At 43.9% G+C, this 25,700-nt stretch overlaps 1 protein-coding gene across 2 annotated transcripts; it reads right to left on the reverse strand.

Annotated features, from left to right (window-relative positions):
* Positions 1-1,675: 1,675 nt before the first annotated feature.
* CHRNB3 (cholinergic receptor nicotinic beta 3 subunit) lies at positions 1,676-25,700 on the reverse strand. 2 transcript variants are annotated; one of them, XM_023943739.2, is made up of 6 exons: positions 25,559-25,700; positions 11,441-11,592; positions 10,386-10,430; positions 5,681-5,790; positions 4,573-5,455; positions 1,676-3,269 (listed from the first exon to the last, which is right to left on the reverse strand). In XM_023943739.2, the coding sequence occupies exons 3-6, from the start codon at positions 10,410-10,412 to the stop codon at positions 3,135-3,137; spliced, it is 1,155 nt and encodes a 384-aa protein (XP_023799507.1). In that variant the 5' UTR covers positions 10,413-10,430; positions 11,441-11,592; positions 25,559-25,700; the 3' UTR covers positions 1,676-3,134. The 2 variants fall into 2 exon arrangements, with proteins under 2 accessions (XP_023799507.1, XP_023799506.1); XM_023943738.2 differs by lacking the exon at positions 25,559-25,700 and adding an exon at positions 14,676-14,816.

Below are 25,700 nucleotides of genomic sequence, written 5' to 3' on the forward strand. Positions count from 1 at the left end.
TCTGTATATGCTAAACTAAATGGGTTTATTCCAGCAATATAGTAACCACATCTGAATGCTTCTTGCTCAGACTCACATACAGAGTGCAGTGGGTTTTAGCACTGCCTCAAATCACCAGGGCACTTACTCATTTCTTCCTGTGAGATACAGATTTGGAGAAGGGAAAAACAGGCTTAAAAATTAAAAGGTATAAAGAAACTTTATTAACAGAACTACAAGAATAAGCATCAGAATAAAACCTCCAGAACACTCCCCCTGCCCAACTTTTTTCCTTTCCCAACTGACCACTTAGAGACAAAACCTGGGATGGTAAAGCAGGACCACCTATACATACTATATATAGTCTTTCATCAGTCTTTGTAGGGAAAGGAATTTTCTCTTGTCATGACATGGAGACTTCTCTACAAGTTTTCTCATGGCTTTTCATTTCCATGACTAGCAGCTGCCCAGGCAAAAAAGCTCTGTATCATGAAATTCCTCCCATTTCACACACCTCCTAGAGGTGTGTCCATGGGCCATGAACTCAAGAGACATTATTTTAAGGATGAGTTGTTCAAAGGTAAAGGCTCTCTCCATCTGTCTCTGTGATCATCTTTGGGAACAGAAGTTTTCTTCTTCTCTCCCTGAGAGCAAAGGGTCTTCATCAGCTCTCTTCTCTCTGTTCAAGCATCTCATGGGATCACAGCTACTCCAACATCTGCTTGGTTTCATCAGTGGATGCCTCTGCTCACATCTACAGTTTGAATACTTTATCCCCCCATACTCTCTTATGAATTAAAGGAGATATTTCAGTATATCATTGCCCATCTCCATGGCCCTGCCGAAAGAATATTTCAGCCTATTAGAGCATCTCCTCATTCTCCTTCCACCTGAGGCTTGACTCCTTCTTTTACTGACCTTGGTGTTTTCATGTTTTCTTTCTATGTGTTGTCATTCCTTTTCTCTCCCTGGAGAGAGGAGCAAGGTCTGCAGGTCTCATCTGTTTAGTGGAAGGGTTAAATCTTGCCTGGTGGCCACAGCAGTCACAATGTTGGATTTCAGGCCATGATGGGTGCCTCCCTCCACCCGGCAGCTGCTGGGGGCCAAAGTGTCCCAGCCTGGCCTGCAGTTGTCTGTGTGGACTGGGGGGGCAGGGGTTTTAGTATCATGAGATGTCAGCAGCTGTGGCTTGGCCCAGCCTGGGGCTGGGGTCCCACAGCCTCCAATTCCCCCCTGGGAGCCACTGGGGTCCGGTCCGGCCTCCCTCAGGGCGCACAGGCCACGGGGGAGCACGGCCTCACCAGAGCGCTGCTACCTTTCAAGGCTGGAAGCAGAGAGATTTCCCAGGCTGGTGGATTTTAAAATGTGGATCTCACAGAGGCAGATCTAATTTTAAATGGTGCAAAATGTTATCAGTTCTCAGAACTAGCCAGCTATTGGCCTATCTCAGGCAGAGAGGAAGCTCCCTGCAGCTTCTCTCAAAATAAATCACTTCCATGGGTGGTTTCTTACTTTTTTCCCAAACGTCAATTAACGAGAAACCACCACACAGAGCTAAAAAGTAATGAGGACTTTCCAAGAATATGCCAACCCCTCTGTTTGAATAGATTTGGGATAAAACTTTTAAAATGGGCTACAGTCTAGCTTTGTTGACAACAAATCAACAGCAAAGCCCAGTGTATGGACACCCCAGGAATCATTCACTAAATACATCTTTATTAATAATAATTACACAACTGAACAGAAGTTTCTGCATTGACACAATTTGGTGAGATTACATTAACTCATGGAGGTCTGGTGGCACAATCCAAGCACAGGAACACCCCTATGTATTTTTAACACTTTCTAACCTCCATCTCTAGGGAGAAAGTTTCAAGGCTAGCTAAAACTTTAACACATATTTAGATTGTCAAAAGTTGGATCTCCAAAACCCTTGCTAACCTTGGAAATATTTGCAAGTTCTGAATAGTATTTTCTAATCTAATTTCCAACATTTCCATGTTGGAAAACACTGCCCCAGCAAAAATGGCAAGAGTTTAATTCCTGTGAGAGTTTCACCTGGGTGTTTTCTGTTACATCTCACTTATTTAACACTTTTAAGAGCAGTTTCTAATCATGCAGAAGGATCCCATAATAAATGAATTGAAGGAATGAAATTCTGAACTGCCTAGGAAACATGGACAAGCCAATATCCAAAAATGTACCTTCCTGATGCCCAGAGAAACCCCACTCTTGCAACAACCACAATTTTCATCTGCCAAAAGAGAGGTCTGCAGCTTCCCTCCAGCTGAACACTTCAGGAATATCACTGTTGCCTTATGGAGTAGCATAGCCACCTTTGCTTAGGTGATCTTCCAATTGTGAACAAGCAGGTGAAGGAATAATAGTTTCTAAATGTGGAGCATGGGGAAAAATCCTTGCTTTGTCAGCTTTCTGGTACCTTACAGAGCAGCAAGAAAAATTGCAAGTAATACTGAAATGTGGGCAATACCTTGTAGCTTCCTGATGGCTGAGGTGAGAGACAAATTGTGCATGCCATAAAGGCTGGTAGCAGATGGGCAGTGGTAGGCTCTGCCCTTGTTGAGCTGATCCTGCAGCAAAGTGAAGCTAGAGGGTCAAGGTTTTCCGTATCCCATCTAAGAATAATTTATACTTTTTCTAATGCACATGCTATGCAATTGCCAGTTCTGACACATGCCTAAAGCATGTTGACACTTAGTGGTTTTTACTTGTAAACACAGATAAACTGACTAGAGATTTATGTTCTTACAGTAACTTCTTTTACAATGTAGCATTTTAACTGGCAGATCTGCCTTTTTAGCATAATGATTGTACAAGACCTTCTATTTCCAATTTAAACTAATAATCTTGGCTTTTATAGTAATACAACCAAGCTATCAATAAAATAATTATAACCCAGTTGTGCAAGCCCAGCTCACTTTATGCCTTGGCTGTGCACCAAGTTCTTTTCTGATTTCAGCAAAATCTGTAACTGGTAGAGTTATTATGAAGATTGAAAACACTAATAAATGCCCACTGTTACCATCACCTTTCCTTATTTGTGCTGCTGCTTCTCCTCTTGTGCAGCAGAGACCAAGCTCCAAGGTACCACTGTCCCTTGGCACTGTTCTTGTAATTTACTGCGGGAGTGTTTTCTACAAAGTGTTGTTCAACCACATCCGTAATGCAGGGGTAAAGATGAGAACTGAACCCGTCACCGACACCACCAGAAATAACCACAGGAAGATCCGATCCAGGACTTGAGCTACAAATTTCCAGTCTTGTACAACCTGGGAAGGACAGAGGGAGGATAAACACAAGTCGTAAGAAGCCTAGTACCATGTTGATACTGCTACATATATTTCAGCTCCCCAAATCTGGTTTTAAAATTAGATGTTGGTAGTATGTGGTAGCCTAACAGAGATCACATTTTCAGCACTCATAGCTGCAAATCGCTCAAACCTCCAAAACAATTCCATAATTCTCTGCACATGGTGATGAGACTTCCTCAGCCCCCACAAAAGCTTTTAGTGAAGTGCATATACAGACTTAGCCTTGAAGATGGCTTTACAGTGAACTAGATTTCTTCTTACAGACCTGCATTTCCCTCTAAGTGCCAGGATGAGGCTCTGGCACAGCACTTGGACACAGGCATTGATTCCAGTACAAGCAGTTTCATTTACTTGTGTTTGCTTAAGTGATTTGTTGGCTCGGATTGGGTACACTCAGGAGAGAAATTCTGAATTATGAATTTTTAATTTTTGGATTTTGACAAGTTGGCACAACAATGCACACATAAAAGTGCTATTTATTGAGGTGATTCAAGGGACCTTTTATTCTTAAAATTATTTCAGCTTCAAACAGGTTTCAGTCATGGACAATATGTGTACACATACTACATGTTTGATTTACTGCTCTTCTTTCTGCTGTAGTCCTCTCAGCAGTTTGATCAAAGCCCTAGCTCTTGCTAGGAGGGTGCTAACAGAAGTTTTCCAAATGCTACTAGCTGCATTGCTTTGCTGTCCTACCCTTGCATAAGATGCATTGCTTGCAAACAAAGCAATGTGCCATTTTAAAAGCCAGGAGGCTCATTGAGAGGTGAAGGATAGCAGTTGGGAGCTAATCTAAACAGGTTTTTGTGAAAATCTGGAAGACCTTCACTCGAAACAGAGCAGCTATGCAGTGCACAATATGTGCTCGGAGGCCAGGACTGACACCTAGCAAATGCCATAGAGCTTGCATTAAAGTGTAAAAGTTTTAAATTTTGAGCATATGACAGTTTAGAGGCTTCTAGATTTATGTGTATACCAAACTTCCACAGGATAAGGTTATTCAAATAATTCCAAACCAGGAATTCCTCCAGGAGAGTCTCCTGGAGTCTTGCATCTGCGAAGAGCAGAGACTCCCACAGAACAAAACACTTCTTGAAGCTATCTGTTGTCTCAAAAAATGCATTATTTCTCAAGGTCTGAGGAAGAATATGTCTCAGAGGAGAGCAGGAGGAAGAGGCAAAGCGAAAAGCATGCAGAAAAGGAAAGAGCTTCACTGATGTGAAGGAAACTATGATTCCCTCCTTGCCCTCCCTCCACCTACCTGTCTGATGAAATGCTCCTTTTTAACATGCCTGGAAATGTACCGAATGGAGTCAGCTGCCTTTTCCAGAAAGGCAATAACAACTTTTTCTCCGTCTTTTGCTTGCTTGTATTTCTGCTTCCCCAGAAACTTTGATTTCGAGGTGGTTCCCTTTTCTTCAGTCCCTGAGAACGAGTAGCGATCTACATGGCCCTTCATACAGAGCAGACGAGGCAACTTCTGGAGAAAGAGCCTTTTAACCCAGGGAGCCATGGGATGGTAAGTTGCTGAAGATCGGTGGTGGACATTGATAACAAACACAGTCACGATGATAGAGAGGGTCACAAAAATCATGATGAAGAGCAGATACTCACCAATCAGAGGGATGACTTTGGAAGAAGAAGGGATTATTTCCTCAATCACTAAAAGGAAAACAGTGAGGGAGACTAGAACTGATGTCGACAATGAAAGCTTTTCTCCTTCATCTGATGGTAGGTAAAACACCAGGACAGTTAGAAAAGATAATCCCAGGCAAGGGATTATTAAGAAAAGAGTGTAAAACAACGGAAGGCGCCTCAAAACAAAGGAGTAAGTGACAAATGGGTAAGAGTACAGCCCATCCTTCCTGTTGCCTTTCATACCTTTGGCATTTAAGATCTCCCACTCCCCATTATCAAAGAAGTCTTTCCTGTCTACATTTTCATCAACTAAAATCAAGTCCACCATATTGCCATCATACGTCCACGACCCAAACTTCATGGAGCAGTTCTGCCTGTCGAAGGGGAAGAAGGTCACATCCATAGTGCAGGAGCTCTTATAACTGGCCGGTGGTGTCCAGGTCACCACTCCATTGTACTTCACTATGGCTTTGGTCATCAGGGATCCCTCAAAACGTCCGTCAGCACTGGGAGTTGGACAGGAAGAAACGGTACCAAGTTCAAGACTTATGTTTGCCCCAGTCCTACCCCATTTCAGCTCTGCTTTCTATCCCTCACCTGGAGCACAAGGTGCACAACATTCACACTGCCTAAAGAAGCAGCCTTCTGACAACCCACACAAGCCTCCTGGTAGCTGACACGCCTTGCCCAAGCTCTGGCCTAAGCCCAGAGCAAGGAGCCATGCTACTCACTTTTCAAACAAAACGATGTCAGGAAGCCACAGAGACTCAGAGGGGACCCGGATAGCAGTGATCCCACCATATTCATCTGGATTCCAGGAGAGCTTGTGGTCAATCCATTCCTATAACAGAACAGCAGAGTCCTCTGCCCACTCATATGCAGCAGCCTCTTTCCTCACCCCTCCACGTGCCACAACAACTGCATGCACAGTGAGCTGAGCCTGGCATGAGGCTGCTCAGCTACAGAGAGGGTGCCAGACAGGCATGGCTGGGAGGTGTCAACCCCCACAAGCACTGCCCCTCCAGACACAGGTGACACCCAAGAACCCATACCTAGGCTGGCAATCCCAAGGCCAGCACCCCTGGAAAGCACTTGATTCTCACTTCACTCACCACCCTGCACAGCCCACCTGAGAGCAGTCTAGAAGGAAGGAGCCACTTCCTTTTAGTGCAGCAATTCTCTTTCCCTCTGAGAACCAGCCCAAGATGATTTTGGCTGTCACAGATCCCACGGAAGACCCCATGGACCCTAGGTGGTGTGGGTACTAGCACTCAAATGAGTAGAAGTGGCTTTAATTCACTTTCCAGTGGAGACCTGGCTTTTTTCAGTGAATGGAACACAACACCTAGTATCTGTACACTGTACTTGCAAAATAAAAAAAAAATAAAAAAAAAAAATATTAAAAAAAGATCTTTCATTAGAAAGACCTGCAAACTATGGCATGAAAAAGAATATGATGCTATTGTAAAGTATTAGGTTACAAAAGCACAAAGAGTCCTCTCCATTTTCATCATGCTGAACTCTAGAATAATTTTTCTTTCCTTTTTTGGATTTTCAGATAAGGAGACCATAACAAAGTGGCTCCAACAACCTGGAGATTTCCACAGAAAAGCAATGGAAAATCAGCTCTCTGATCTTTGTTCATTATTGATGAGGATATTCATTTGCCCTCAGAAATACCAGCAACGTGATGCAAGAGCTGTAGACTGTGGTCAATACCAAGAAGTGGAAGATGAACCAGTTTCCATTAAGCTGCAGCACTAAGAGGTCTCCAAGGATGTGGATGTCTCAGCCTTCACTGGGCAATTTCCTCCATGATTTAAGGATGAACCAAAAAAGAAATACTGTCTATTAATTCTCCACATAGTTCCCTTCTCATTTCTTTAATTCTACATGCTATACATGTGGAATCAAAGCTAAATATAGTGAATATGTGTGTGCGTGTGTCTGAGAGAGAGAGAGAGAGAGAATATAGCTATTTTCACAGCTATGCCCAGAGACATTTGTTATTGTTCAGGTGTGGAAAGACAAGAGGGGCCATTGCTGCTTATAGCCTCAGCATCAGGGACAGAGAACACCACTTTTAGCATTAACTTTTCCCTGAGGATGTGTATCTAACAGATGCCCCCAGCAAGCTAGCCTGTTAAGCAGTCACAGTCTCACCTATGTCCTGGACGCTTCCTGTAATAGGTACAACGGGGCTTAGGCTGGAAACATACATTGTGCAAGGGAACAGTTAGTAGGGCTGAGTGGCAACAAACACAGTCATCTTGCAGCCTCCATTAACACAAGAGCAGCAAATACCCTCTGAGCCACCTGGAGACAGAATCATCCCTCTGAAGTTGAATTGGAGCAGCCCCTTGGCCTGCGTTATTTGCTCCATCTGCAATACTCCTCACTTTCCCTCTGCCCTGCATCGATTTCTTTCTCATCTAAAGTGCTCTTTTGTGTCTGCAAGGCAAATGGTTGTGTCTTCTTACTAGAGCAGAAAATAGGTTGCGTGCAACTTCCAAGATGAGCAGTTTAAAACAGGAATCTCCCTGTGGGCTATGCTGACACAAACTGTAGCAGCAGATGCATAAGGTTCTTTCTTCTCCCTTTCTTCCAAGTTGCTCCAGACGTTGCAATTGCTCTCTCCTTCCTCCAGCTCTGCCAAATTCCCATTTCTGTGCTGTCACTGAAGAGTTTAACCCACTGCTAGTGAAACAAAAAACACTAGACCCAGATTCTTGACCCTTGTTAGTAGACCCCATAGCTTGCCTGAATCCAGACTCTCAGCAACCACTAAAGGTTCCTCTGAACCTTGTGTATCAAGTCCCACCATCTTGAGCATCAGGATGTTTGAAGTTAACAAAAAAACCAAAAAAAAACCCAAAAAAAACCAAAAAAAAGCTTTATCATTTAAGCTTTGTTTGTCCAAGAGAAGCAAGACTCTTGCTGAGAAATTATGAAGGTGATCAGGAGCAATCAGCATAGATTCACTAAAAGTAAATCATGCTTGACCAACCTGACTGCCTTCTAAATGAAACAACTGCTTGGATGGACATGGGGAGAGCACTACATGTTGTCTACCTTGACTACAGCAAGGCTTTCAACACTGTCTCTCTCACAATATCCTCGCAGGCAAACTTGGGACATTTGGACTGGGTGAGTGGATGGAGACCTGGCAGAATGGCAGATCCTAAAGTGTTTGTAATCAGTGCTACAGGGTCAAGTTGGAGGCCTGTCACTTCTGGTGTCCTCCAAGTTTCCATACTGGAAACAAGTTTTCCACTGGGCCCAGTGTTGTTTAACTTATTCACCAAAGACTTGGATGAAGGGGCAGATGCCTCTTCACCAAGTTTACTGATGACACAAAGTTCAGAGGAGTGACCAACACCCTGGAGGGCTGTGCAGCCCTTCAGAAGGACTTTGCAGGCTGAAGGGATGGGAAGAGAAGAAACTTCTGAAACTCAACAAGTGCATGATCCCACACCCGGGGAGGAACAACCCCAGGCACCAGCAGAGGCTGGGGGTGACCTGCTGGGAAGCAGCTCTGTGGAGAAGGACCTGGGTGTCCTGGGGGACACAAGCTGTCCATGAGCCAGCAGTGTGTCCTGGGGGCCAAGAAGGCCAATGGGATCCTGGGGTGCATTAGGAAGAGCACTGCCTGCAGGTCAAGGGAGGTGATCCTGACCCTCTACTCCACCCTGGTGAGGCACATCAGGAATACTGTGTACAGTTCTGGGCTCCTCAGGACAAAGAAGACATGAAGCTCCTGGAGCAGGTTCAGCATAGGGTAGCAAAGATGATGGGGGGGACTGGAGCATCTCCCTTACATCTCTCTTACAAGGAAAAGCTGAAAATGAGTTAACCATTAAGCTAAACTTAATGATTAACACACAACTTCCACAGCAGGACACCTGGGTCAGGCACAGGTATTTAGTGCTCATCCTGAGCTCCTGAGGGCACTTACATATGTGAAAACCACAGCCTGTGCCTCATTTTCTACTCCCTTTGCATTACCTTGGGCCTTAATGTTCTCAGACCATCAGATGGAGAAGCAGTATTAGAAATGGTAACGACTCCAGAGACCCCAGTTCTGGGAAATCACAGTCCTGAGTTTCCCTGAGGAGCATCTCTGGCTAAAATCTGAGGGTTCCAAAGGCTTCCAGAGAAATCAGTGTGTCTACAGTGCACAGGGCTTGGACCTGGAGGTGAAGGTGGGTGCTACAGCCTGTAAGGAGAGTGGGCAGGAATGGGGAGAGGATAGATGAGGGCCATTTACAGAAGGGCTCTGCTGTCTGCCCAGTGGATATTCAAAGGGAGCCAAGATGTGGCCTTGTACACAAAAGGGGCTCTACAATTGCAGCTGAAGGTGGGGAAATTGTAATATTGCAGATAATTCAGGACAGGCTCCCAGCAGCTGTATTTGGAACAAAGAGAAATTTCTCCAGCAAAAGGGGAGAATCCTGTCTCCCCACAGTCAGGGGAAGTCTGAGCTTTTCCCTCTTCAAGGGAGAGATCATCTTTATACACAATATCCATTTTGATGTTAGAGGTCTTGCTCTGGCCAGAATCTCACACTCACTGCAGCAGTACAAGACCCAGACTGAGACAAAAATTGAGTCAGTCTCATCCACCAGCCCAGTGACTCCCAAGAACCTTTCCCCATGGCATGATTTCAAGTACGGTTTGTTTTTTATGTCCTCTGCCTGGGATCAGCTGACATCTTTACAGATACTCACAAGGCTGAGAGACTTAAAATAATTGTCACAAGGTCAATAAACTGGTGCAATGTAACATAAACCAAAAACAGTTCTTCAGGAGTGAAGAAGAAGTAAGGAGACCTAACAGTTCAACCTGTACTTTTCCTGTGTTTGCATAAATCACTGTTAGTTCCAGAAGCAATTATGATAGAGGAATCAGATTCGTTTGCTACATCTTTTAATGGGAAAAGGTCTGTGGTGTGTATATGTGTGAGTGTGAGTGTGTAACATACCGGCCTCTTCTTTCTCTTTACATATGCTGAGGAATGAAGAAATCTATCCAAGGCACCACTCTTGGCTCAGGCAAGGGAGACAGTACTTGTGTGACCTCTAAGTCTGAGACAAGATAGTCCCTCAGGGTACATAAAACATCCCAGGGATAGCCACTGCAGTACCAGCTGTGTCGCCTCCCTGAAATACAGCTGGCTTGAGTACACAGCTGAGGTGCAGGTCAGGAGAAGAGGGTACCCCTCTAGGTAGGCCTAAAGGCCTATCTGCCCACCTTTCTGAATCTATACATTTGCTGAAGTGAGAAAAGTGAAGTAAAAACTTCAGGTTAGGTGTCTTGGTGCTGGCCACTCAGCATCATAAAATGGGATGGGTGGCACAGTGGGCAGCAGACTGAGATGACTACTCAGCTCAGCAGTTCCATGTGAAGAAAAGGGAGGTCTGATATGCTCTAATTTACCTGTTTCAGCCACACATTGGTTGTCATCAGCTGATTCTTTTCATCCTAGAGTGACAGAAGGGAGAGAGGATTGAAATACCAAAGCAGCCATTAGAAACAGACCCTATGAGTCCAACCCTGTGCTGAGATGAGGAGATCCCTATGGTCCTGTTTCCCCATGGGCTTGGGCTGTTCAGTCACCACTGAGGAAAACTGACTGACTTTCTAGGTGCTGTCCCCACTACCACTGGGAGCCCCTGAGGCTGGAAAACTGAGGTCTGGCATTTCATGGGAATCATATGCCAAAGACCCAGGATGCAGCAGGGCTCAGCCAGCAAGTTGAGTTGTGGGCTCACAGGATGGCTCATTTCCCTGCACTGCTGGGCCTGGAGTGAGTTTGGAAAGATACAAGCTCAAACATTGTCCTAAATATTTAAATAAAGCACAAAATTAGAGTGTGCCTTCCACAGCACAAGGGGACATTACCAGGGGCTGGGGGATATAAGGAGCACACTGTTGTGTGGGTAACTCTGGGCATTGTGCAAATTCCACTGTGCATTGCAGTGGAAAGAGAAGGGAAAACTTCCACATGGGCAGAAACACAAGATTATCTATTTTGACTCTAGAGTTTTATCTTAGTGACCAGCTGGGTTAAGACTTAAACTACCTTTGGCCTCAATGCAAGCTTTCTTGGAGTGAATAATGTACAACCAGCTCTTACTCTTTCTCAGTCCTCTCCTGTAGCTGTCTTGTCATTAAATCGCAATACAGATGTCAAGGACTGTCTTGCATGGGTTGTTTGATTAAAACCTTATGGAAATTACACCTTATTCCCTGAGAACAGCAGGGAAAAAAGGACTTTCAGGTTTTCTCCAAAACAAAAGAGTCCTACAGTCCATGCTGGGGGTGAGGGAAGAAGCTCATATCACCAGCTCCATTTCATGCTCAGTGTTTTGCTGCCCAGCCATCACTGCGCATTTCTCGTGTCAGGAGGAAAACACTAATTAAATTACCAGTCCTCCCAGGTGGAGGCACAACTATCTATAAAAGTAGTGTTTTACTAACACACCACTTACCACATCCACAAGCTGTGATATCTTTAACCCAAAAAGGACTTTGATGGTGTCATTGGAGCTTTCCACAGGGCGGACCCATTTCTGATAGCCTTCGAATAAGTGCTTGAGGAGTGCATCCTCATTTTCAGCAACTGAACTGAAGGCATTCACATCTGGAAGAGAGCAACAGAGTGGAGGCACTGACAGAAAGCAGACACAGAAAATGTCATGACCTGAAGAAGTGAGCCAGAGCAATGATGTGAGGAAAATTCACCTCTGGGCAGGTCTTGTCTTGTACAGCAAATTCTGCAGAAATTCAGATGCACAGACTCTCAGCAGAACCAAGGGAAGTGAACGGAAAGGCAACAGAGCCCAAGCCCAACTCACACACAAAAAAAAAAAATCATCAGAGCAGAGAAATGATGACTTTGTACTAGGTTTACATTTGCTATGGCCTTTTTGCCAAAGCAAAAAGAGCCCATCTGGAAGCAGTAGGAGCTGGATGATGCAGTCAGGGCTAGATGTGACAGGCAAGCCCACAGCCATCCATCATGGTCTGTTCCTGCACAACTTGTGACTTCCACAATCACTGACACCATGCTCCCCCTTCCCCTTGCTACCACAAAGGGATAAGGGCAGTTCAGACCCTCCATCCTTTCCCAAACTTCAGCCCCACACCCTGTGATTCTGAAGTTCTGACATGACCTCCGTCTCTTCCCTTGTGCACATACATAGCAGTCAAGGGTGAGAAGGATTTTGCCTCTCTTCAAAGCCACCAATGCGGAAAAAAGACTGGCCCTACACAGCAGGGATCACAGCTGATATTGCCGTGTCAGCAGCAATAGGGACCTCACAGGACACTGTCCAGGGCCCAGCTTGTGCCCTGCCAGCCCCAGGGGGAGCAGAATATCTGTGCCTGGATTGCCAAGTATTAGATGCAGGGACGGTCTGCAGGCAGAGGATCATGGCCCACGGATGGTGCCAGGACTTGACAGTGGGAGAGCCCTGGAGGGCACAGTCAATACACTCATACACCGTGTGCATCAGTGATCAGAGTCAAGGCAGCCCATAGCAGGGTCCCTGTGCCACATGGATAAAAAGGGCATTCAAACCCAGCAGCCCCTCCAGAGAGAAAACTGGAGGCAGAGGGGTGTGCTCTGCCCCTACATGGAGGAATGGATGTGACCATGGACCACTATCTCTGCCCATGTCCACTTCCCCAGCAGCTGCTGCCCATCTGCTGAGCACGACAGACTGTGCAGCCTCCTCCACCTTGGTCAGGATCTGTCTGAGGCTGCAGACAGGGCAGCAAGCAACACAGCTGAAGAACTGCCCAAAGCAAAAACCTGCTCTCATAACAGAGCTTTCCATGGGACAAAATCATTCTTTAATGCTGTCTGGATCCTCTCAGGATAGCACAAGGTCCAAGCAACACTGTTATTCCTCACTTCTAGCCACAGCAAGATGCTCCTGTTTGAGGAGCTATAAACTCTGAAACCTAGTGCTTCACTCACAGGTTAACAACTTTCCTCTCAGATGTTCTCGCACAAGTTGTGTTTGTCCTCTGTAGCTGGAATACAGCAGATGTGGTGAGGTGTGGTGAGGTTACCAAGCCCTGGGCAGGTAGAGACTGGCTGGTCAGAGGGAGCTTTCACACTCATTTCCACACCTTCTCCATCCCATAGCCAGGCATGGCTCATGAGGCTGTCAGCACAGTTTATAGTGGTCCTGAGGCCACACTCTGTCTTGTCACTTTGTCACAAGCCCTTGAGGTCTGCTGTTTCCACTAATGTCCCTTCTGCTTGTTCCAGGGTTTATTCTCATGCCAGAGCTGACCCTAGCTGTGCCACAGCAATGAAGGACAGTGTGGTCTGTTCTAGGAAACTAGCTTGGCTTCCACACATAGCAGATGGGTATTGCCTCTGGAATCAAAGGAAGAGAAAGAACATATTTCTCCCACTTCACTACCCACAACCTCAGAGGTCCAACCCCCTGACATGTAAGAGTCTTTGCAGAGACTTCATCTCCTAGATATTTTGCTTTCCCTTTATAGGGATTCATAGGCATGTATGATTGTTAAAAACAGGAAATTTAACAGAAAAACCATTGAATAGAAAAAATCCATAACCCCAAAATACATAGGATCAAAATCAGCTCTGCCTTAATACCAGAATACATTGCTCTGTTTTTATTTCAGTACAACATCCTGCACACAAATACGCAGCCACACACCCTCTGTGTCTGTGGGTGTGTATGACCTCCCTCAAAAGAAAATGGTGCTATTTCACAGCCCACATCTCACATAAAATTCAGGTACCTAATGCTCAAGTTGGTATGGAAGACAGGTAGTAAAGCTGGGTTTGGAGCTGGATATGTTGAATCTCATTTGCTGAGGAAGCCACAAAAATGTGAAAAAGACTTGAGGAGTTTCACAAGGAAGAAAGCCAGAAGGAAGAAAATTGTTGCCTCTATAAGACAGCATCAGTACATGTACAAAGATAGTTTAAAAGCAGAAGTTATTAATGAGAAAATAAGAAATATCACATGGGAAAATAGCCTAACAGTTCCTTTGACCAAGCCCCACTTTTTGATTAAGCTAGATAAAACCATGGAGAAAACATTGAACTAAGTAGCACTGCCTTGGAAAAAAACGGAGAAGCAGCCATAGGACAGATACATCCCTGAATCTACCATATGATACACTGAGAGGCAAAAACTGGGGAGCTCCCTGGCAGGTTAACATGCATTTAAGTAGTCAAGCACTGTCTGCCATCTCCCCCATCCTTCCAGTTCCTGCCTCTCTCTGTGATCTATCCAAGTAGCAGTTTCCCATGGGTGCAAGAGCTCTGGGGCAGAAAGTCTGCTAAACAACTGCACAAAACACCCCAATAAGTACAGACAAGACATTTAGCCTTTTATCAATTCACCTGAAGCATTTCAGTTTTTCTCCTGGTGATAGAAATTTTCTCTTAATTCCATTTAGCAACCAAAAATCAAGCTTAGGATTTTTTGTTAATTTCTAGCTGGCAATTGCCCCACCACCAGTTATTAAAACCTAGCTGTCAAACTGACCATGGCTGCAATACAAAGGCAGCGACTGATATAACCCTCTTCTGTTACTCACACAGTGTTCAAAGGATGACCCAGGGAAGCCAGAATTCACCGTATCCCAGAAAACAGAAGCTAACTGGCCAGCAGAAAAAAAAAAACTTTAACACCTGCAGCTCAGCTTGGAAGAAGAAGAAATCACACCTACCTGAGCGGCTCAGACACAGCGCAAAGAGCACTAGGCAAAGCATGGGCACCACCGTGGCTTTTCCTTTAAATCTGATCTTCTCTTTTCATAAGCAAATTGGTCTCATCTTTGTAGGGAACTAAAACAATCTAGTTAAAAATCGAAGTAGACTGTTGAGTCTGCAAGGCAAGGCAGCACCTTTCTAGCCTTATCTTGCCCTCATTATGATGCTTGGTAAATCACACTTCATTGATTTTCAGTCAGCTGTCTCATCCTGTAAGCCTTAAACAGGACTCTGGGTCCTAAACTCTGACTGATCTCTCTTTGTGGCAGTATTTATATGGCTATAAGCACTGCAGTCTAGGAGTATGCAAGAGGAAAGTCTTTTATGGAGGAAAAATATATTTTATGATACTGCTAATTACAGCTCAAAAAAAAAAAACCAAAACCAACAAACCAACAGGCTGCAGTTCAGATCCAAAGATAAATCAGATGCCTTCAAGATTATCTGTTTGCTCCAGCTGCATTGGTTGGTCCAATAATAGAGACAGACTCTCTACAGACCTAACTTAGCTTATTCATTTTTCATGCTACACTTGCTAGTCTGGAGCTATAAAATGGACTCGGGGACAAAAAAAACCCAGCAAGATGTAAGTGGGAAAACGATGCTGATTCCTAAATTTGTATCTCATACACAAAATATCACAGACAGCAGCACAGAAATGCTTGCACAGTACTATCCACTGGCACAGCTTAACAGAGAATGCTGCCCCAGGGTCTTGTGTTTAGCAGTGGGAGTGAGGATTATTTAGCCAGTTTCTCTGTAGCCAGACCTCTGTCAGTCCTCCCCAGTAACACCTCATACAAGGCTCCTTTCAGAAACCACCAGAAATTGATGATAATCAAAAGGGATGCAGGTTCCTCTTTTCCCATCCCCCTGACACTCCTCTGCTGAAGGATATTGGGATCTTCTGTTTTCTTCTCAAATAAGAGTTACTTTGGCATATCTCTCCAAAGAGGAGGTTTTCTCCTGAAGTTCTCAAGTTCAAGGAAGAGGCAGGCAAAATTATTTTAGCTTGTCCCCAGACCCCAAACTCTTCCTGCTTTGATTATTTATTGCTGGCTATTCAATTGCTTGCTGACTTTTATATGGCAAGCCTGTTTTTTCTTGCCGCAACACAAGGTACACTTCTTGCAGAGGCCCAGATTTTGGTACAGTCACAAGTTTTGTGATTCAGATTTGTCTTATCTAAGGTCCTCACAGAGGATTGATAACTGGCAGCTACAATCTTACCAGATTATTCAGCTTCCTGTAATGAAAAATTTGCCATTTAAGTGTGGTTCAAAGTCACATTGCTGCTGCAAGTAACATTCTTGTAGTGTCCTATCCACTTATTCATCCTTCAATTGGATAAGGATTGGATAATTCAATAAGGCCTTCAATGGCCTTGCAACCTACCTCATCCCTAGCTCTCAGGCAGACCACTGGCAGCAACTCAGCAAGTTTGCTTTTTCCACTACTGTACTACACACAAGAAATCTGCAAGGGCCATTCCTAGCTCCTCAGTTCTGCCCCTGGTCATCCAGCAGGACTAGAAGAGCAGCACCTTTTGCACCTTTCCTCATCTCAGATGCAGAAAGCCATGCAAAAACAAGAGTGCTGCCAAAAGACCATCTTCACTGAAGTGTACTTTCAACACCAGGTGCTGTAACTTCTCAGTTTCCCTATTAGATCAACACCAGGCAAAAGCACACACCTTCTTGAGGTACACAGGAAAGCTCCTCTTTTTATACCATCTTCAAGAGAACAGCAGTCATCCACAGCTGAGTCTGCCACAAAGCTGAGTGGCAACTAAACACAACCATTCTGCCTGATACAAATGGGGGTTTTTTTAATGTTTTTAAAGATTACCCCTTTAAAATGCTCTCTGCATATTACCCCATACTTTCCATCATGTTTGTGGTCCTGTACAGGACTCAGCATCCTCAGACATCATCCATCATTTTGCTTCATGACTGCAAGCCTTTGCCCACTGACACCTCTGATTGTAGCTACTGCCTGAGATTGCATTCAGGCATTGCTGTTAGACAATATGAGAGACACTTGTTTTTCACAGGGCTTTAGCATGCTGCCTTGAGGCAATGGAGTTAATTTATTATCTGTCTACAAGAGCAGGCTTTTTGCTATTACATGATAGTTGCTTAGAGGGAAATATCACCCACTGCCTAGAGGTAAGGACCAGGTTTGCCTGGTCATTGGCTTCCGGAGTTATCAGACAGCCAGAGGAGAGTATTGGAGAATGAAATTCTGTTTGCCTGTTGTTTTCTGCTCACAAGTCTTTATGCAGCTGTGCACTCCAACATTTTGGAAAGGAAGGTATGCATGAATACTCCATTTTGCCAGATGGACCATGAAGCATGAGATGCATCCACCCTGAGATAGCAAATTAATTATCAGGCAGAACTCTGCTTGTGGCAGTACTTGAGTGACTATCCTCTTTTCAGAAAATACCTTTGCTTTCCCATAGGTTACATGGGATTTGGAATTAATAGGAGGTTGCAATTCCAGGCTGCAAAGAGCCAGGTACTGTCTGGGCACAAACAACAATGGAGCTGGACCTCACCCTCTAGGCAACAAAAACGCCAAGGAAAAGAGAAATCTACCTAGAGGCACAAATCCATCAGTTTGAGCCCACATGGTTAATGCTAGCAACAACTGAAAATTCAGAGTTATGATGGACAGTCCTAAGCCATCATGCAGTCAAGCATGGAAAACAGAGATTCCAGGAGGTGACAGAGCTGGTTGGCAATCAGAGGGTGGGAAACCTGTATTAAAGTGACAAGGATGCTGAAGAGGAAGGACACAGATGGGAGATGCTCTGAACCAGAACTGTGAGGCTTTGCTTCCAAAACCAAGAGGCAAAGTAGAGTTTGCTGTACCCCCGGGTTTGTCCGCTCCAGGAAGAAGAAAAAAAAGGTAAGGCAGTGCTATGGAACAAGAGACACGTTTCAGGTAGATGTGTCTTCTGCCTCCCAAACCTATCTCAGCTTCCCTGGTCCCTGTAGGTAATATGCCAGAAGCCAAGGAAAGCCCACCTGGAGTGCCAGGACTTGTGATAGAGCCAGGCTCCCCAGAGCTCCCAAGGGATGATTGAATCCATCTTGTACCATTCGGCATGACACAGAAAGCCAACAGATGAACACCTGCCCTTAGGAGGTAAGGGACAGTTTCTGAAGCAAAAATGGGATGGGAAAGGACAGAACTCCTGGAATCTCATCTTTGCCCTGGCACTTCTCAGGTCCCTTCTCATCTCAGTTCTGGCCAGCAGCAGACACCTCTCCTCACTAGCAGCTTCTCAAAATGTGCATCTTCACTGGGCAAGAACAGAGCTGTTTTTAGCCAGCTCACCAGCAATTTTTGCAGCACCAGACATTTCCATGTGCCAGATGGAACAGTTTGGAGGCAACCGTCCATCTGTCCACACATTCTGTCCGCCCTCCTCCAGCTTCCTGTCCCCCCAAACACCCTCCCTCTTTCTCCTGGCTTGCTTACCGGCCACACCACGCAAAACCCATTCACCTTCTCCCTGACCGCCCTTTTCCCCTCTAATCCATCCCTCCTCCTCCACGCACCCTTTTGCTACAGGAACTGCGCTACATCCCACCCCGCCCTCATCTCTCCCGCAGCGCCCCAGCGCAGCCGCCACTTTCCTCCTCCTCCTCCTCCTCCTTTCCCCCGCGCTCCGGCCGAGCGGAGGAGCTTTGCCCGCTCCGTGCCTTCGCGCAGCGCCGTGGCCGCAGTCCCAGCGCCCCGCCGTGGCAGGAGGCGGCAGCGCAGGGCGCTGCTGCTGCTGCTGCTGCTGCCGGCGCTCCCAGCCCTGCCCTGGGAGCGCACACGGCTGCTGCGGCCCGCGCGGCTGGGCTGCCGTGCCTGTTCCACGCCGTCTGAGCTCCGTTTGGGAGACCGGTGTAACGTCAAGTGCTAGCAACTCGTGGATGAAAATTCCTGCCTTTGTGTCAGCCGAGGAGCACGCAGGCACTCGGCACGGCAGGCTCAGAAAGGGCTGACGGGAGCCCTCCGGGAGGCTGACTGCACTGAACTCTTTCAAGTTGCACCCACGCAGTTGTTTCAGCAAGCGGTGAAACATGTGGAACAAATGAACAGGCTCTGCAAGTACATGGGCAAGGTTTTGCAGAACAAGAGTCATTTTAGTCCTTGGTTTTCCTTGGCACCTTCCTACCATGAGGAAGCCCTCCCTGCCCTCCTTCCCATTTCTACTACGTCCGTGTGAATGCAGGCTTGAGACTTGAGACGGAGCCGAGTCTCTGTGCCTTCTGACAGTGCAGAGTCCACCCAACTACCTGCTGGAAATAGCTCTGTAAAAACCTCCCAGTGCTTCACCAGGAGTGAGACACAGTATTTTGGAGGTGCAGAGGCTCTCCATCACTCCATGTGCATTAATATTTCTAATAGGCGGTGCATCACCTTCTGCATTAAAATAGTTGTTTTTCAGTTCTAACTTTACAGTGAGGTCTCATTTAGGAGTGTGTCTTGCAGCACTGTGATCACTTCCTGCATTTTGGTGACACTACCTAGCTTTGAATATGATAATTTTCAAACCCATTTGTACTGTATTAATAATTGCAAGCAAAGGTCTGGCTCAGCTTTGCCGTTTTCTCAGCGTTTCTTTCCATTACATCAAGCTCATCTCTGCTTTCATAAGTGCCCCTCACAGCTCAAATTTTATCTGCAGCATCATGGACTTGCTGTTCAGATGTCAGGGCTTGGACGATTTCAGGAGAACAAGACTTTGCAAGATGTGAGAGAAAAATCTGGTTTAAGGACAACTGTTTCAGGAATAACAGAGGAACTTGGCTCATGCCTAACTGCCTCAGCCTCCCATTTCACAACGGTCACAACCTGCTATCTAGAAGCCTTTACCCCAACACATGCAGTGCTCTACAACAAAAGGTTCTGCTTTCTCATTCCGATCTAATAGAGGCTTTTTAACCCCAAGGCAATCATAAAATTTGAAGGGCAATTCCTGCCATGTCCTACAGCCTCAATAAGCTGCATGACTCTTTGCGCAGCTTTGTTAATTTTATCCACTTCTCTTTGGATGTGACAGCACACAGCTAGAATGGTGGTAGCTGACCAACTTCCTTTTTGGAGCTGCTCTATCTGGCATGGGAAGACGGGGGGATCCTTTAAAGATACAGCAAAATCAAATGCTTTGTCAGAAATTGGATGACCTCTATAAGCTCTGCTCCTGCCTCCATTTGCAGGCATTTGCTGTTTACAATGTTTTCTTGAGTCAACACAGATGGTTGTCCTGTGGGTCCACGTAGTCCATGCAATCCAAAAAAGGAGGCTTTTTTACCTTTAGAAATGTATCTTGACAGAGATAGTAATTCTGGACTGTCTAAAAGATAAAAACAATTACCACGTTTCATTAGAAATGTTTGGAAGCCAAAACTACTTTGTGTCTTTCTTCATTATATTACTGTATGCCGTTGTGGTGCTGTTGAAAACTACTATTTTTAGAGAAAATGCAGCAGCACTAATTGCCTCAGCCATATTCAGCCTCATGAAACTCCACGATGTGCATACATTTTGCTTCAGATCATCCCTGTCTAAAAAGCAGAAACTGCTCTGTCAGATCAAACCTCACCTCTGTCAAAGTACCATAAAACCACCTTCTCCATGAGAGAACAGTGGTGAGAGATTTTGCAAGGGGTTATTCGTGTAATACCACCTGCCAACTCCTACCTGCCCTTCTCTAGGGTGACACAGCAGGGCTTATATCAGCCCTCTACTGTTTTGAAGGCTCCTGCCTGAGGGTTTGAACTGGGATAAGAGCCTTCTATCCCGAGCTGCCTGCTTGCCATGCTGGGTCTTACATTGTTGGGGTTATTGCCAAATACTTCATAAAGAAAAATATTTATTCCTTCTAGATGTTTCTTATGATTAGATAGAAATGTTTACAGGTAGGAACCAAAAACAGTATATGCAAGACTGTAATTTTGAACATCAGCGACATTTTGGGCTTCTAGTTTCACTGATTCACAGACAAAGATAGTACACTTAAATGTAGACTTAGAAACAAACTTTCACATAACTTCCAGAATTTTCTTTATTGTATGAAGCATTATAGTCCTCTTGAATGTCTACCTGTATACTTCAAATTCCATATTGTCTACCTCCAGGTATTTGCTTGTTATGTTAGATTTTACAAAACCATGCTCATGAATATGTACAAACAAAACCCTGTTAGACTTCATGCCTGAGAGTACTGAGTATAGAAGAAATAAAGCTATTTGACATGCATGCATAACAGGCTATATCCTCAACTCAGAATAGTTCTGAGTAATATCAAGTAGCCCAGAACTATGGAAAAAATTGATGTTAAACATGAGTGTAAACATAGCATAGAGTATCAGATGCTTTCACAGATTCTGAATGAAGTCAGAGTATGCTTTTCATGTAATTTGCAAAAATTAACCTTTGGGCAATATATAATCATAACAAAAGTGATGTGAAAATAATGTCAGGTAATCGAATGTCCTGTAATTATTTGGCAGCAATGGTTTTATAATCCTTTGATATAATTTTGTAATTATTTGGTATAACTCATGAATATACCTTAAAACTCCGTAAATTCATGAAATAGTTGAAAGTTATGAAACAGCAAACGGGAGGATTTTGAGACCTAAACAGCTGTCTCTACTCAATGACATCTTTGATATCTGTCATTTGTCTTGCTTCTTACAAGCCAGAGAAGCTAAATACAAAACTAAATGTTTACATCTTCACCTCACTAGAAAGCATAATTGACATTACCTATAAAACATGCAAAAAATAGTTTTATGTTTTCTACAATTTCAGAATAATCTATTCCCTCTAACTTTTAATGGCCTGCCTGTGCCTAGTCAGAAGAATTAACCTAAAGGAATTCAGGTAACTTCACCTATTAGTAAACTGATGCTGGGTTGGAATAACTCCCTGAACTGGGAGCAGACTCTGACAATTTGTATATATTAGGAGGAGAAGGAACATATGGGATAACAGCCAAAATGGTCTGCAGACTACTCCCATGGTACAAGAAAAAGGGGCTGGGAAGATGTCCAGTTCTCCAACTGAAGGCTGATAAATGTAGAGCCAGCCCCTGGCAAGTCAAGGGATGATGTGGCAGAGTGCCAGAAGACAACTTGGCATGGCCCTGATAGAGCTTACAGAAAAAATGCCACCTCCACTAAACTTCACAAAGGCCCAAAACCACCTTTTAACTGCTTCAGGCCAAATTGGGCTGCTGTCATGCTTCTCCACATTATCATCTGTGTATCTCTGCACTGAGGCAACTCCTCACATTCACTTTTAATGCAAGTCAGCCAACAGACCTGATTTCATATGATTTGTAATGTTTTTAGGCTTTCAGTAAGCCCAGAGAGTTTGATGCATTAACACCAGGTGCAAACAACATGATAATCAGTGAAATCAAAAGGAGCAATAATAAGATGGCAGAGTTTAATTCCTCTATGGGTAATGCAGATGACTGTCTGCATAGGAATCCTATCAGGCACCTTAGTCAGGTAAACCATTTATCATTGCAGCTGGATTTTATCTTACCATGATCTGACAGCAGCACAGCAGACTGCCACACTGCTGTGAGCTCCTCTCCTGTTGTGACATCATGAGCAAGCACTTGGCAGCTGAAGCTATACATGACTTCATGACTTTATTCCAAAAGAACAACGCTGCTTTGTCTTGTCTGAGACAATGAGGCTCTCATTGCACCCTTCTCTCTCAGAAGAGAAACCCTCTTCTGCACAAAACTGAGAAAAGTCCATGGTGGGCTTCCTAATGATACAATACCATTTTCAGAAATTCAAAGAACAAATTATGGTTCCACAGGACTCAGTAAAGCTTTGCCCAAAATGTTCAGTTAGGCTTTTAACATTTCAGCACTAACGTGTCCTTTACAGTTGATTTTTCTGGGGAGAGAGAAAGCGGGAAAGCTACATCAGTGGTGATGACATTGCTCAGAAAGCTCTCCCATCCTGTGGGAACTGCTAAACTCGCTTTTATATCTCTTATGTATAGGAACCAAGAGGCAAGCAGAATAAAAGCAAAACTCAGATTGAAAGCACAGAGAGTGAAATCCATTGAAATATTAAGCAAGCTCCTCTTTCCTCAGGCCAAACCCATCCAGTTAACCCAAAGCAGTCTTCAGAGATATGCTTTTCATTCCAATCCTGTTTCCAACAGCACTTTCCATTTTCATTTCTGTGGCACATTTTATAGTATGAAACAGCAAAAAGTTACCAGTCCATAATAAAAGGTTACTGCCTCACCTTCTGAATTCAATTCCCTGTTCAATTGCTGACAAGCTCTGTAACTTAGTAGGTCAGTGTCTCATTATCATGTACGAAAGATCAGAAGATGTGTTGGAAAACACAGATGTTTAAATTCTGATAGTATTAGAAAAAAAACCAAATGAACCTTTGTTAAGAGGGAAGAGTAAAACTGTAGAGGAGCAAGGGGAGGGCACACAAGGAACACTCAGAGAAAATTATATACCATTCAATATTATAAAAGATTTCTAGCAGGGAGAAAAGTCTTACTTCTATACTCACATCTCGTCACAGAGATGGTAGATTTACTAGGCAGCGTGATTTTGTGGCAATTCTACTGTGAAAAACAAGCAAGGATAATGACATCTCCTGTATGTGTAAACCTCTGATTTCTTCTATGACTGAAGGAGTAAAAGGTGCTGAACGAAGCTGGGCTTTTATTTGGTATAGGAATCCAGGCAGTACTGTGAACAACACAAGAAAGCACCATTTGTAGATATTTATTTAATTACATCTTATCACTGAAGTCATACACATGTCAATTACCTGGCGGCTATTGTATGAATCAAAAAGTCTAAGTTCCAGCAACATCAGTAGACAGGCCAAGAGGTAAACATCAATTCTGACGGAAGGATGGTTATCACCATAGTGATACTATTAGGTTGAGTAATGTTATGATAAGCTTGCTTGAACATTTGAATATAAAATTTATTACATATCTACTCAAATTTTTTTCAGTTATATGAAGATTTAGCATGAGGAAATCTTTGTCAGCTGATGACAGTACCAAAGAAATGGAATTCCACTGATCCTATAACTGTGGTTTGTGGATACCTATATTTAAAATAAATCATTTCCAAACCTTCTGAGCTCTTTAAGCTGAAACAGCTACATGAGCATTCACTTGGGGAAATAGTGTTTTTTATTATACACAACCAAGAGATTTCCATGCCATATCTGTACTAAAGAACCTGCCCAGTTCCTCACCATGCTGAACACATAAGCAAACTCTGAGCAATTTCAGTTCCTTGTTATTTAAAAAAAAAAAAAATTAGTAAAAATATTTCCCTGTCTGAACTTAGAAAGAAAAAAAATGAGATAAGAACTGAAACTCTACACATACAACAGGATTTGAGGCTATTGTTAAATAAATTCTTTTTCAGTCCCTTGACATAATACCATCAAAATTCTTCTGACAGCAATTCCTAGAATTCCTCAGATTAAAGCCACCACCAAAAAATCATTTGATATAATATTGTATCAGCTTGAGACAAGCCTGATTGATGAAGCATAAAATAATTAGCAACTGAAACATTTATCAGTAAGGCTATTTTATGTGTCCTGAATTCACACAACTTCCTGTGAAAGCTTTAAGACTCCACCTTGCTGGTTCACAACCAGTTACTCCATTGGGAATAACTCTTACTTTAGATTTTCTTTATATGCCGGCAGTATTCCTCTGGACCTGGCAGCCTCAGCATCCCTGAAGTGATGAATGAAGAGTCTGATCCTATCAATACAAAATAAAGAAGAAAAAAAAACAACAAACCACACTAAAAAAGGGCAAGAAATTTGGACTGAGCTGTGAAAGCAGACATCCAAAGCTTCCTTCTCTCAGAGCAAGCAGCTATGATTATTATCACAAACCTGTAAGTACGGGTGGAAGTCTTGGGATTTCTTAAGCCAAGAACAAGACCCCTTCCTCTTAATATAGAAAAGGTATCACCCCTAAAAATTTCTTCCTTTCTGAAGACAAAAAAAATTAAATTTTTCTGCAAAATACATGTGTGAGATTCCTGAAAAGTATGAGAATGGGTGACTGACCCCTGCAATGGAGGAATACCCAGAGGATATGCACAAGAATGATGTGTTGGAGGAAGAATGTAAGGAAAAACAATGAACTATCATAAAGAAAGATTAAATTATCTCAGCACAAGAGGTACTGGATGGAAAAACTTTGTTTTAGGAATACAGCTGCATCATTCAGTCCTAAGATCAAATAAACAGCCTTCCCTGAAATAATTAGTCAAGAGATTTTTTTCCCTGAGCTAACCAGGCCAGCGTGGGAGGGTAGTGTGTATGTGACTCAGCCCAATATAAAGTATAGAAAATAGACAACTCAAAAAATCAGTTTGGAAGACAGTGACTGGCATGAGCTGGGTGTAACCTGCATATTTCTTCTCAGTAATTGTGAGGACACAATGTCATGACAGCAAGCATTTAGAGACCAGTAATGGGAATTTGAACAGTATTGTCCTGGTTTAGGGCAAATTTTGGAGGAAACTTCCTCCAAAGGGGTCCCCCCCAAATTTAGTCTAAACCAGGACAACAGTATATTTGAATTGTGATTGTGTCGATACTGCAGCTGCTATATTAGGATTGTGCTGCAATTCCAGTATATTGCTGTAACATTCTGCTAAATCAAAGTCCTGAATACATCTATGAGAACTTGGTTAGACAGTATGGGACTATGGCTGCAGGCTACTAAATAAGCCCAACACAAAAGAAGACACCATTACTGGAGGCCAGACCTCTTCCTTTTTCTGGATTACCTGTCCCAGGTCATTGAATTGAAGAGCTGCCAGTAGAAAGTCACACATCTTTCATCACCTCAAATATTGGAGCACTGGTTCTTTTACAGATGACTGTCACTGCCTCAGACTCTGCTTCTCTAATGGTCACATCCAATGAAAC

The sequence above is a fragment of the Cyanistes caeruleus genome, chromosome Z (assembly GCF_971803275.1).
Source record: "Cyanistes caeruleus chromosome Z, bCyaCae1.hap1.1, whole genome shotgun sequence".
NCBI lineage: Eukaryota > Metazoa > Chordata > Aves > Passeriformes > Paridae > Cyanistes > Cyanistes caeruleus.